Source organism: Aulostomus chinensis, chromosome 17, assembly GCF_037954235.1.
Source record: "Aulostomus chinensis isolate RoL2024-O1b breed Wild chromosome 17, RoL_Achi_v1.0, whole genome shotgun sequence".
NCBI classification, from domain to species: domain Eukaryota; kingdom Metazoa; phylum Chordata; class Actinopteri; order Syngnathiformes; family Aulostomidae; genus Aulostomus; species Aulostomus chinensis.
The window spans coordinates 3,560,001-3,574,319 of record NC_141336.1 but is presented as its reverse complement, the minus strand read 5'-3'; the positions used below and the strand labels follow the sequence as shown (position 1 = coordinate 3,574,319).

Here is a 14,319-nt window from a genome sequence, read left to right as displayed (position 1 = left end):
GGTCCCGGGTCTTGGAGCGAACCCCGCTGCACCGATCACCGCGGTGCTCCACGGGTTTAAAGCCCAGCGCGCTTCGTTTGTCCCGGTTGCGCATTTCCGTTCCCATCACGTCACTTCTGGATGTCAATATGCGGCTTGGTGCGGCGCTGGGTAACAGACCCGCTGGGAAGATGGAAGCCATCTAAGCAGGGAGCCGACACCAGCCCTCACCGAGTAGCTGAACGGTAACTCCGGGAACGCGGTACGGTCGGTGTGAAAGCCTCTCCCTCCGGAGGCTCGTCGGGAACGTGCAGCGACGGAGCTTTTGGCCGATACAGCCGTGTTCAGTGGGAGAATGTCCGGGGCGACGCGGCGGGCCTGCTCGGGCTCTGGCCGGGGCCGAAGCTGTCTGATGCTGGTAGCCGCGCTGCAGCTGCTCTCCGTCACCGTGCTGCTCTCCGGGCTACCAGCCTCCACCGAGGCGAAGGAATGCGACAAACCGTGTATGAACGGACAGTGCAACGCCGCGTCCGGCAGCTGCGTGTGCTTCCCCGGCTGGGTCGGGGACCAATGCCAGCACTGCGGAGGGCGATTCAGGTAGGCTGGAGCGGACGCACACAATGAGGCTGCTGGCTGCAGGAGGGAGGTGATGGCTGGGTTTATAGCCTGCGCCTGTCTGCGGCGATGGGGGCCACATAGCTGCTGATGCGGGGGCCACATCTCTGGATGACCCCCCCCCCCCCCCCCAGCCTGGCTGCTGTACTGCTGCACACAAGGACGCACTTTTATTACAATTCAGAATCCTAAGACTCAGAGCAGCGTTGTTCTCCCTGGCCGGTGAGACAGGTGTGACCAGGCTGAGCCGTCAGGCCTCGCTGGTTTCAGTCGACTTGCGGGTGTCAGCATCCTCTCACTCAGGCCCCCTGACAGTCCACTCCAGTCTGGAGACGGTCCTGAGGTTCCACCTCTAACGGAACCCACAGGTTCCTCATGTCATCAGCCACGGGAGAAGTCACCTGCTCTTGGCCATGTCATTGTTGTCTCAGGTGTTGATTGACAGGTGTCAGCAAGGTTCCTCTGGTGTTAGTCCACGCTGCCCTGCATACAAGTATTGATGTCGTGGTCAGTACAGTATAGACAGTAACGTCCTATTTTGACCTTGCATGACTAAAACATCATCAGAGTGATTATTTTTGTAACAATTTACTATTTGTAGAGTTTATGAGCGGAGAGCTCAGACCAGGGCTTGGGACCGTTGGCGCTTCGGTACCCGGACGCCGTTGGATGGGCACCAGCCGATACTCAGAGTTGATGTGAAATGACTTTTAAACAGTCGAGGTGTTCTTTAATGGTTTCATGTTGTTGCTCAGGCACAAAGGAGGAATAATGATCACCAAATCAACCAGTGAACTGACAGAACAGTCCGGGACGGCGTCGACTATCAGCCAAATGATTATTCCAAACAAGGTTCCTGTGGGATTCGATCAGGAATCTGTCGTTGGCTCTTAAATTTCGTGTATTAACAAGCATAAACGCTCAGGAAGTCAGGAGAACGTGTGCATGTGGTGGTGGATGGAAGGGTTAGCATTCCTCTGTCAGAAGCAATCTGATGGATGAGGTTCAGGATCCTCAGTGTCTAAAGTCGGCCTGGAGCTGCGAAGCATCACATCGCTGTCTGGAAAGTAGTTCCGCTTACAGTCATGTTTCAGAATTTTAGATTTTTTCAGAACCAGAGTTCCATTCAGCCCTGTAGGCTAAGCCAGTTCAGGAGAAAAGTGTATTTGAGGATTTTTGATGGTGGTGTGCTAACACTTCCCACCCACAACCATTTATTGTGCTAAGCTAACTATCAGTCAGCTGGTCCCCGTGGGTCTCAGCTCCCGACAGAGGAGAGACGGGGATCTATCTCCTCGTCTGGCTCCGGGGAGGATGGATACGAGGTGAGCCGGTTCCTGTGTGGGTCAGGGGTTCTCCAGGTGACCCCGTTGCAGGTCTGGGTGGGCGATGCCAGGCTGCATCTGATCTCAGGCCTGCATGGCATTTGACCCACTCCAGCAGCCAAAACAGTTACACAATGATAGCAGGACAACAGCAGCTCAGGCTGAAAGTTTGACAAATCTGCATACACAAATACACTGGAAGCGCTGGCGTGTTTTCACAGCTGAGCCTTGTTCTCCTGGCTGAATTCATGGAAACATTGAGAGGTGGGAGGAAGGTGACCACCCCGTACCAGTAACACCCCCCCCCCCCATCTGCCCACATCCGTGTTAGATTTCTGTGTAGGTGCTCACCCGCGTTCATACACATGGAAGTGATATCACACGCATGCATAATGCAGAGCGTGATGGCGAGCAGCAGAGGCAGGTCTGTACAGGAGTACTTCCTCCTCAGCGCTGATTGGCCGTTTGAGTCCAGGTGTCTGATCAGGACCTATCAGGAGAAGCTTGTGTTGTCAGGGGCCTTTGTCTGTTTGTTTTGCAGCAACGTTACGCAAAAGGAATGACATCGATTCATTCGTCCAAACACGGTGGAGGGGAGTGGTAGGGGGGAAAGAAGAAGCTTAGGCCCGGGCCAGATGAGTCACAGCGCCACCGTGTGGACACAGGAAATGACTGCGGTTTTGTTTTTATAGTTGGAGCTCCTCCCCCAAGGGTGTTGACCCCATCCATCTTAAATGTGGTCAGAAAAACACCAAGAATTTGGTGATGCATTACTGTGGAGACATAGTTGTTGTTAAACAGTGTTACCGTGGCAGCGCAGCCAGTTGGGACGTCCTACCATAAAACTGTAAACTGTCAACTGCAGCAAAGATCCATTTCACGGCCTGAAAATGCTTCTGAAAACAAGCAAAGCCAGAAAATTCTGTGAAAATGCTGGAATTCCAGCTTCACACACACCTGGATGTCAAATTCTGGTCAGTCCACACTGACAGAAACATCTGGCGGGGTTAATATTCAACCATACAGCAGAAGCATTTAGCTTGTTGTTCATGTCAGGTCAATAAACTGTAATTATTCAAGGAGTTCATGTGTCAACAGACGTTTCGGAGAACACGCGGTTATGAAAACACTCCTCAAAAGTTTGGGACAGTGAATATTAACCTTCCTGGCTTGATGTTGTCCCGTTGGTGTTAGTTTGGATTTTGTGGTAGCGAGCTAGCATAGCATAACGGTGTGCCTCAAGTCCACGCATCCTCAGCTGCGTGTTGATTTAGGCGCTATTTGCTCTTTTAAATGTGCCTCTAAAGATGCTGCTTCAGCTGGTAGGACTCAGCCGCGGCTGATGGAGAACATGTGAACAGGTAAAATGGCGTCAGAGGTTGTAATGTTGCAGGATGGCAGGGCTGAGTGGGAGCCTCTCACACCAGGGTGTCAATTAAAAGAATCCCTGGCTGCAGGAAATCACTCTTATCCACCAATTGCATCATGGGTAACATCATGGCTCAGCTGGAAGCAGCAGAGCCTTCAGGGATGCAGGCTCTTATTAGTTTGCTCATTTATTAATATGATTATCTGCAGCAGTGGGGAGGTCGTACTTCTGTGACTGCACGCGTGAGTCCAACTCGTCTGATGGTTCTGGTGAAACCTGGTGACGGGACGGACTCCCGCCGGCGTCCCCCGGTGTAGACGTGTCACACGGACGTGGATCGCTCAGGAACAGTGACGGCGAAAACACCAACGTGTGAAATTAAGAGCAGGTCCTGATCAGTGTATAAAGACTGAGTTGGTACAAAACCCAAAGATTCTGTGGCATCCGACGCTAAAGAAAAGACGTCCGGCTTTGATGGAGATCAGCTCTCCCAATGGGTTTGTTTTTGTGAATTTTGAATGTATTTTTGAGTAATTAAAAGATTCAGAAAATCATCCCAAGTGCACAAAGCCTGCGTTATCATCGTGTCACGAAGCTCATCTGAAGAGTTGTAGAACCCCCAAAGACTCAGTCCAGCATCACACTGGAGAAAGAAGACTTGAAGGGGTTTTGTTTGTGTGTGATCCGGTTCTTGGGGGGGGGGGGGGGGGGGGGGGGGGGGGCACGCCTTACACAAGGCCTGCTGTTGTTCTCATCATTGATTCATCCGCTGATTATTTTCATGATGAATCATTTCATCGGTATCAAATGAGCAACTTTTTGAAGAAATGCTCCATCAGTTTTCCAGAAAGTGTTGAGTCGAAATTGCTTCTTTTTGCCGTCCATATTTTCTGTCATAAATGTCAGTTTTTGGACAGTTGGGTCATTTTTGACATTTAAGCAAAAATATCACGTGTATTCAAGAAGAGTATTTTCTTCCAAGCTTTGAAAAAGCCACTATTGTGACATTTTCTGTGATTTTAACCTCAATCATGCCGTGTCTTCGGACCAGATATGTATTTAAAGGGAAGTGTTTAAATGATGAATTGATTATTAAGAACAACAACTGACCTCCTCATCTTGACGAGTTCTTCTTCTCGAATGGTCTTCCTGTTTGTCTTTTAGCATAAAAATATCAGATAATCTGCCTTTCATCTCCTGGACAGAGCATCGGAGTCTCGGCGGAGATTATTAAAGTTGAGGGAAGTTTTCTCTCCTGATCGTTGCTGAAAGCAGCAGAGAACTTTTTTATGGTCTGCTTCTACTTCTTAACGTCCTCTGAGCTCAAAAGCGGACAAACGACGGCAACATGGAGGACCTCGGTCATGCTGAAGCTCCGTCAGGCGAACCACAGCGCCGGCTGCTCGGGGTCACAGATGAGCTTGGAAGCGGGGTGGTGTTGTTTTGTGAAGGCAGTCAAAGGGCTGATGGAGCCTCTGGTCTGACTCCGCATTTAGCATACACACAATGCCCCTATACAAGGGGAGGGGAGGGGGGTGCTGGTAAAAGCAGCTTTCTGGGGCGAGGTTGTGCCAAGATGGAGTCCCGGCTCAGCGTGAGGACAAAAATCAACAGAAGGTGGTGGACAGAAACGGCCCCTCTGGTTAGTTGTTGCTGTGGCGTCCCCAGGTGAGGAGATGGAGACACCAACGCTCTCGTCCCTCAGAAGGGATCAGAGGAGATGATCCAAGTCTGTCAGCGGTGAATGCGGAAGCCTTCTGGAATGACGTTTAACTGCTTCTCAACAGATCCCAAGCTGATGTTTCCCTCTCAAGGTTCGCTCTCCACCAGTTTTGTAGAATTATTGCAGAACAAACCACCGCTGGGCTGCCGTGTCCTCCAGCATCTGCGGGATTCCGCTTCTGTCTTGTGTTTGTGCTCTGAAACATCGAAGCGGCTCCTCCAGGGTTTTGGTTTCTGGCACCAAATGTTGCTGTTGAATGTTTGAAATCGTTTTGTTTTTTTTCTAGTCTTTGAACGCCAGGAGTGAAACTCCATTCACCTCAGCTGAACTGTGGTGGGAGCGAAACCCTCATAAACTCTGCCTCCATGGACGATTAGAGGATTTGTTGTGTTGTTGTTGTGTGACTTGTAGTTTTGTTTTCATTTGCTTGAACCGACATTTGAAGGCCCTGTCAGACACAGAGGTGGACGAGGTGTCAGGCTGGATCTCAGGACCTTCACTGGGTGTCAGCTGCTGTTAGCCGGTCGGTGGAACCGAAACTCGACAGTCTCATTTTCTGCAAATATACTTTTCTTTCCATTATTCAGTGCAAAAATCAGGAACAGAGGTGACACACAACACCGTGCCAGCATACGCTGCATCCTGGACACCAGCCGCTTGGCCGGCAGCCGGTAACTGGAGCTCCCAGGCCTCTGTTTCTTCTATTGGAAGGTAATGGGGAATTTATCGGAGTCTGAACGGACTCGCGTTTGCACCCTCTGTGCTTCACTGTCGTGTACGAGTGCATCGCTACGTGCCTGTTAGCACGAGGCCATCGACGTATTCGGCCTGTGTGCGTGTGTGTGCGTGTGTGTGTGTCAGAGCTGCAGGAGCTGAAGTGATTCACGACTCCTGAAACACAGCAGCGTGGAGCGGGTTCCTAACCAGCCACTCTAGCCAGAGCTGACATTTCTGCAGATGCCTGGAGAATCACGTGGTCGTCCAGACACGTTGAGCAGTGATGTTTCCGTCTCGCGCGATGTACGTGGTCAGTGTTGCTGCTAGTGCTGATGACATTGATTATTGATAGACGCCGTGTGTGACTTTGTCCTTCCTCTGTTTCCCAGCGTCGTCTGGAGTTGAGAAGTTCTCTTGGAAAAAATGTCATTGTTTTACAGTTCTTGAAACTCTATAAAAATATCTCAGAGATCTGGTGGCTGACGTCAACGGCCCAGCATGGTATTTGTGCTGTGTGCTGAATATTTACTCTACTTACTTTGCCCTCTCATGTTTGTAGTAAAACTGCATTACTGCATGCGTGTATTGCCTGTAATACCCAGGTCTCACGACGTGGCGTGCCAGTACTCTCCTGGCTCTGTGCAGTTGCAAGGTTATCGCACCGCTAGCAGGACTGTAGGCTTGGATTGATATGAGGTTCCTGTGTAATACTGAAGTGCTAATGAATGTTTTCATTGATGGAATTTTTTGTTATTTTCCGACATGTCGCCTAGCAACATGTGAGTCACACACCAATAGTTTGTGTCCACAGTGTTGATGTGAATTCACGTTTTGAACATTTTGTCGTGGCGCTGTTGAGAAGTTAGAATGAGAGGTGAATCTGCACGGAGGGCACGTCGAAGACAAACCCGTATGGACGGGTCCAGAATCAGGATCCAGAGGTCACGAGGGGTCACTGAATGGTTTCAGTCTCACAATGATGAGAGTCGTGTCTTGAGTCTCCGTCTCAGCTCAGACGAGGACTTCAGGAAGACTTTGAGCGACGGGTTGGTGACCAGCACCGTCTGAATGAGGGACGACGCTGGTGCTCATCATTCCTCTCCTCGTTTCAGTGAGGCACCACGTGGGCTCTGAAACAACAGCAACAGAGGAATCCTTTAGTGTCCCTAAAAAATGATTCAAAGCGAAAAATGACGCAGACTCGGTCTCAGTACAGGCGTACTATTCCCTGAGCGACTGAAGCACTGCAGGTTTCTGTGCTGTGGACAGTCTGGTGGGAAACCCCGGTGTCTCAAGCATGAGCTCTGTCTCTCTGAACACGCTCCTCTCCTCTCTCGAGCCCGAGCGGGGCTGTTGTTGTGTGTGGACTGAGGAATTGATTGCAGGGCTCTCAGCCTGCACCACTTGGCCATTTGCAGACCACTCAGTCCTGCTGCAGGCGTATTGTTTCCATGAGAAGGAGCCCTTCTTGGACAGCGGCCTGCATATGTGTGTCTCATAACGGGAAGGACCGGCACCTGCTCGCATATTCTTTATCTTGGAACATCCAACAGCCTCGTGTTTCAAGTGTGGGTCAACATTTTACAGAACTCGGAGTTCTGAGCAGAATCATTCGCTCCAGTTGGCATCAAAGGGATGGTTCTGCAACGCCTTTTACTTCAGCTTTTGTTTACCCCGAAAAACTTCATCCGACCTTCCATCGCCATGAGGTTGACCAGATAATGACTGGGTTTTTATTTTTGGGTTTATCCCTTTCAAGCATCATTGCAGAGCACTGAAGTCAAGCAGTCACCAGTTTGTGCGAGCCTGACTGGAACTGGAAGAGCAGCACATTTGTCACGTGACACATAATCTGTGTACCTCGAGAGAAGAGTTGGAGTGTTCGTTCTTTTAACTCTGTTCTCTGGGACTGATTTCCATTAACTGTCAGTTTGACAGCAGCTGCTCCTCCAGGTGTCCATGCACACGCATCGGGATCATTGTGCAGTCTTCTTGTATCCTCCGTGTTGGGTTGAGATGTCGTGGCTGAAGAAGCAGTGCAGCATTTATCTTGCAGTGTGTTAAGTTTCAGGAGGGTGTTGGTGTGTTGGAGCTGCGTCTGCTAGCCGAGAGTCCCTGTAGGCGTCGGCGCTCAGACCCTGAGCACACCTGGTGCCAGGATCACTCCTGGCTGATCCCGTCACTGAAGCCAAATTCAGAGGCGGTGTGGACCACATGTGGTCACATTCTCAGTCGTGAGCATGCAGATGCGTCCTGGACTACATTGAAGGACCGCCTAATCAGCTGATGCCCTTGTTTCAGTGGAAATACACACGTGTGTATCAGTGCATGAACAGGGATGTGATATACACGTCTGGAGGCGTGAACGCTCATAGAGGGAGATTATCATGGCCGCAGCGAGGAGGAACAGGCCTGCTCCTGATCGGTGGGAGTTCTCGAGGTTCTGATTTTAATTCTTGACCGATAACTAACGCAGATGTTTGCTAGCATGCAGAGCGAAGACGACGCGTCTGAGGAGAGACTTTTAAAGGTGAGTGTGATGCCAGGTACCAGGCGCGTTCAGGCCTGAGACACTGCGTATTCACACCTGTGATGAGCAGAGGTGCCCCGCGTGTGTGGGGTTGTAGAGGTGACGGCTGTGGGAGGGTCAGTCATGACTGCACACATGGAAGCCAATAAATGTGTCGCTCCACAAGCTGCAGAGAGCACAAGTGCGTGCTTTGGATGGAGTGTAACCGTGTTGGCCTGTAGAGTTGTTGTTGACAACACCCTTCGCCTTGGACCTTGAGCTGCTCAGCACACCCAGCTGGGGCCTCTGCATCCAGCAGGAAGTTGATGGTGCTGGAGAGAAAATAAAATTTTGGTTATGCAACACGGAGCATGTGACTCTGCTGTTGGAGAGCGTAGATTTGGTGGATATGTGTGCTGCGATTGTAAAAGCAAAACTTGTTTTACGAGTGGATTGCAGGTGCGAAGTCTGGCGTAACGAATGTTGCAGGTTTTCTTTTCGCACTTTAGCAGCACTGATGCATTAAAAAGTCCTCCTCATCAATTCGAGGCTGTGGCTACTTCAAGTTCAGCAACAGTGCAACATGGCAAATGCAATCCAATAAATGGAAACTTTTTTTAATTATGTCAAATTCATGTAATTTTTAGAATTAAAACGGCTGTTGCTATGAAGCGACTCCCATTGGTAATGTGACGTAAAGTGACAGGTGCTAAACTGAGGTTACCTACATATTTTTTGGTGTATTTTCTCATCTCAGCTGTGAGTTGTGTCAATACTTAGTGGATTGAATAAATACATGGTCCCGTCTTTTTAAGGAGTTGGGATGAAGCGCGGCCGTCGTACGGCGACACTCTCGTGGTCGAGAGCTGAACTCATGACGGTAGGTCAGCCTGAGTTTTTCTGCAGTTCCCTGACAGGAAACGTGCCATTTGAATTAAAATCAACCCACCGAGGAGGCAAACATCCTGTTGCTGTGCAAAGATGATTTCATTGCTGATGAGGTTGTGCTGAAGTGTGTGCAGCTGAACTCAGGGGGAGTGTGTTCTCTTCAGCTGTCTCTGCAGACTTTATTCAGAAATGGTGTGAGGGACCGTTTTGGAACAGGGTGTGCCTGCCTGGGTGTGTTCGCCGAGTCGTTGCACCCTGAGACCTACTGTGCATCAGGGATGACACAATAGCTGCGTCCCCTGTGGAACTCTGCTGCGTCCTGCTGCTGCTGCTGCTGTGTCATCAAGCCTGGATTGATCAGCCCATAACCGACACCAGGAGCCACACTGTATCATTCCGGCGTTGGCGGCCGCCTGTGGTGGCGTTGGCCTGGGATAATGATTTGCTGGGAGGTTTAATCATTCTCAACTTCTTGGCTGTCCTGTTTACTGCTTGCTCAAGCACCAAGCTCCACAAAGTCCAAGCAGAAGTGTCTGCCTTGCTGACCTCTGCTCCTGTAACAAAGACTGTGCTGACGCATCAGCTTTTAGGGAAATGTAAACAGTGGCGTGATTTGTGTAATATTACAACGTGCAAGTGAGGATTGAGTGAATACGTCAGGCTGGAAGAATCGCACAGTTAAGTGTTGGTGATGTGGTTGCAGTGACGTCCGTGACTCGCTCGTTCCGTCTGACCAGCATACTGAATATCATTGATACACAAATACCAGAACCTTTCAGATTAACTGCATTTTTAAACAACTGGACCCTAAAAACTGAAATCAGATTGATCTTTTCCAGCATTTGGGAAACTGAGAGTTCACAGCAGCCGTTTTAGGGCTTAGATGACAACTAAGAATGGCTACAACGATATATGAAATACATCGACATGCATGAGGGGATACAGCATCATCAGATCTGGTTCTGGATCAGTTCTGAAACAGTCTATTGTTCCTCCAGGGAAGTTCTATCATCCTACCAGATTTCTTTAAGAAGAACCCTGCCAGGTCCCCCGGGCGTGCGCTGTGTCTGGGGACCGGTGTCATGACAGGTTTTGCACCAGAATATTTCAGGTCTCCACTGAGTTGCTGACAAATAAGCGGATGAGGAGATGAGTATTTGAGATTCCAGTCAGCTCACACTTCAGTTTGCATTTTCCCAGCGATAGTTCAAACTAAAACATATGGATGGCTTGATAAACCGTCCCGAGGGGAGATCGCCTCCGAGGCTCCATCAGGCTCAAGTCCTGGATGTTATTGTGCTATTCTGTTTTGTTGAGCATGAAATGAAAAGAGTGACACAATAACAGCACGTCTTTACCATTTCAAATGAAAGTCCTTCTGTTCAATTAGGAAACATTTAGCTTTCTTGATGAGTTTTTTTCCTCATGTTTTCTCGCAGCTTATACACAGTGGCGAGGTTCATGGAGGGTCCTGGTCCTCCTTACTCCCGGTTCCCTGCTTTGGTTCAGCTGTACCTACCCTGAACACGGTCCAGTTGCCCTGCTGAACTTGCTTCTTTCTCCTTCCTTGACTTGCAGGCTGACGGGACCCTCCGGTTATCTGACTGATGGACCAGGAAACTACAAGTACAAGACCAAGTGCACCTGGCTCATCGAGGGCCAGTAAGTTGATCTGCAGATGCACCACAAACATTCCAGACCTTCTTCTGTCTGATATTAATTCTTTTCATTTGTGTCTTAAAAGTCCCGACGCGCTTCACTGACAGTAGAAAACCCAGATGAACTTTTCTATGGAGACGTTCTGATGGTGTTGTGCTTCTCTCTAAACCGCAATCCTACTTTACATGTTTCCAGCTTCCAGATGTGCTCAAAGACCTTCAACAGGCCTCTTGAGCAGGACGGCGCTAACGCCGATGTTTCACATTACTGCTGCATGATTAGTAGAGATGGGATTAAATTGTGACCTCAGCCTGGGCAGTCGCGTCACTGCAAAAAGAGAACAACTATGACTATGCGTGTTGCAGGAGTGCCTTTAACTTGGTCCCTCACTTTTGCTGTCGCTGTTGGTTTGATGAAGAAACCATTTCTATGTTTAAAACAACACCTAACAGCTTTTCTGCTTATTTGATTTGCCGTTTGGCACCTATGCGTGTTTGAGTTGAATACACATTTAACACACTTGATATTTAACAGTAAACCTCATCGTACCGTTTGATACCGTTTCTGATTTACAAGCTGGATGAATTTATTTATTTTTTTTTCCATTACGCCAAGGAAACAAAATATCATCAAAAATATCATGCATGTCAGTCAGTTCGTCCCTCATGTCCTCCCGTGCTGAAACCCTCAGTTGTCTCGTCTCAGAGCGTTCAGGTAAAGATAAAGACAATCGCTCTGCGCCATTTGTAGCCATCTAATCGTCTTCTGTGAGAGCTAAGAGGGCTGGAGAAGGATTCCTAAACCTGTGAGTAGGACCTGGTGATATGACTTCCAATCAGTGTCCCAAATACTTCCGACTTTTACCGCGACTACGATTAATGAACACTTCTTTTCTACGGTTTTCTACGCTGTCCTGATGGTTTTCTGACCGGCTCTGTCCTGTAAATATGCTGGACTATTGAGGGAAAGGATCAACCAAATCAGCCCTTATGAGGAAGAGTTGTCTTGAAGTTCTAAATGTCATTTATTTGGAGACATTTTTTGTTAAAAAAACCCAACCCTGGCTGATACCATTAGAATTTTGATCATTTCCGCTGCTCCCTTTCTGCCAAAACAACCACGTCCACCAGTCCGGTGGATGTGGCGCTCCCTGTCTGTCGGCAGGTCATAGCTGATGACCAGCCAGACCTGCTCCACATCAGTGCCTCGCAGGGCCTGAACTGGGAGGCACTCCATCGTCATCGTCTGTCACGAGCATTTCGATGAACTCTGAACATACTTTTTTGTCAGCTAGCAAGCTAACATGAGCCAGAACTGAAACACCACTGGCTGAGAAGAAGCACCCTTCATTTACAGCAGGAGACCAGCGGCACACGGGGCACAGCCATCGCTCTGTTTTGATCATATTGTTTCCCTCACAGTAATTTAAACTCTGGTAGTTCACCAGCCATCCCTGAGAGACAGGAGTTTGGGTTGACAAAATCTGGGTGTCTTCTCAGTAATTCAGAGGTGGTCATGTGACTGTTTTATTCAGTGGGATCATTCAGAATGCAGTTTCCAGACGATGATGGATGGAAAATGAATTGCGATGTAACAGTGAGGAAATTCAATGCTCCAGCACTGTTGTACCTGCGCGTCAGGAGTATTGATTTAGTTCTCTGAGCATCAGTGTTTTTTAAACCAGCTCATCTGAGTCCTAAAGCATTTGATTACATTGAAGGCATTTAGTCAACACTCTCAGTGAGGGTAATTAACCGAGAGTGACCTGCTTGGTCTCCAGAGATCAGACTCGATGAGGCTGCTGCAGGGTTCTGAACATCTGAACATCACCAGGCAACCGTCTTGTCTGGTGTTTCCCTCACATGCTACTGGCACGTTTCTATCTCAAGACCTCAGCCCACTAATGGAAGGCTGCAGCCATTCAATACACTGATCAGCCAGAACATGACGACCAGTCCAGGTGAGGTGAAGAACCCTGATTATCTCCTTACAATGGCGCCTGTCAGTGGGGGGTCATGCTAGGCAGCAAGTGAAGGCTTTGTCCCTGAAGCTAATGTTATGGAAGCAGGAGAAATGGGCGAGCGTAAGTGACTTTGACAGCAGCCACATGGGGATGGCTAAATTGGTCTAAGGACAGACACTGGTGGCTGGGTCAGAGGTGGACAAGGCTCACTGATGTGCGTGTGTGTGTGTGTATGTGTATGTGTGTGTGTGTGTGTGTGTGTGTGGGGGGGGGGGCTGTTTTGCACTAAGTGCTAGTTCTGAGAGACGGGTGTCAGAACACACAGGGATGGGACCAGTCAGAGTGTCTGCTGACCCACCCACACCCAAAACTAGCTATAATGGGCCAGTGATTATCACAACTGGACCACAGCATTGGAAGAAGATGGCCTGGTCTGATGAATCAGGTTCTGATCATGTTGCATCATGTGGATGTGGGGGCGTGGCTTAGCAGGAGAAGAAATGAAACCAGGATGCCAGTGGGGAGTAGACAAGCCTGCAGAGGCAGTGTGATGCTCTGGGCAAAGTTCTGCTGGGAGCACAGCACCGGAGGATCTGGCGGAGTCTCAGTGGGTCAAAGCTGTTTTGGCATCAAAAGGGGGACCTCAGCCCCGTTAGGCAGGTGATCATGATGGCTGATTGGTTTTCGTGTCAAAAGGACAGGAATACTTTTAGTGCAGCAGTGTGGGTTGAATCTGTGTGCTGTGTCCGGGCTTGACCCACTGAGAAGCAGCATCATAATTTATCTTTGCTTCGCTGTGACGCTCATGAAGGCTTCAGTGATATTTGCTGCGGTTCAAAACTCTTTCTATTTCAGCTCTTGCTCGGTTAGCTTTTTTTTTTTTTCTTATCACGGCCATCTTTTCTAATTGAATCCTGGGGACTGTTGCTGCCATTTTCTGATTGGTTGTCTACTTGGAAATGGGGGGGAAAAAAGGTTATTAATTCCACTTTCTCTACATCTTGGGCCAAAAGGGGGCATTTGGTGAATCCAAAGTGAGAGGACATTTTCACCCCTCCCTTTAGAATTTTTTAATTGTGCCACATTAATCAAATTTAGGTCCCCTTCAGATCAAAGACAATGTCTTGAAAACATTCTAAAACTGCACTTGCAGATTGGACACGGAGAATCTTTGGAGAAATTCTTTAGATGTTCTGCGATTGCCAGTTCACACTGTTACAGTCTTCTTCGAGTGTTGCATTGCGAATCTTTAATCCAAAGTGGCGCAAATGACAGCCTGAAGGGTTTATAAATGCCACGAATTTCTTCAGTCCAAAACGAGCCTTAATGTTCCTCTGTTTTTCTGTCCGCCGCTGCCTGTTATTGTACAAAAAAGGGACAGTGCGGTTACTGTGTTACATTTGAACAAAACTGAAAATGATTCACTGAAATGTGACCTTCATATTTACATGTTTAAGGCACAGGCGACGCCGTATATAGTAACTATGGATAGTCCAATTAGCTTCGCTGCTGTTTGTGTTTTTCTTTAAAATCCATCCAAGTTCATCGACTTAGATTTATGAAAATGAACAA

The 14,319-nt window shown here is 48.7% G+C and overlaps 1 protein-coding gene across 3 annotated transcripts in view; it reads left to right on the top strand.

Annotated features, from left to right (window-relative positions):
• The window catches only part of atrn (attractin), a 142,897-nt gene continuing 128,578 nt past the window's right edge, over nucleotides 1-14,319 (top strand). Inside the window, exons 1-2 of one of the 3 annotated variants that reach the window (XM_086183473.1) lie at nucleotides 1-576; nucleotides 10,704-10,787. In XM_086183473.1, the coding sequence (XP_086039599.1) occupies nucleotides 335-576; nucleotides 10,704-10,787 (326 nt within the window). In that variant the 5' untranslated portion in view covers nucleotides 1-334. The remainder of the gene's footprint in view (nucleotides 577-10,703; nucleotides 10,788-14,319) is intronic. The other 2 variants (XM_086183472.1, XM_086183474.1) reach the window with 2 other exon arrangements.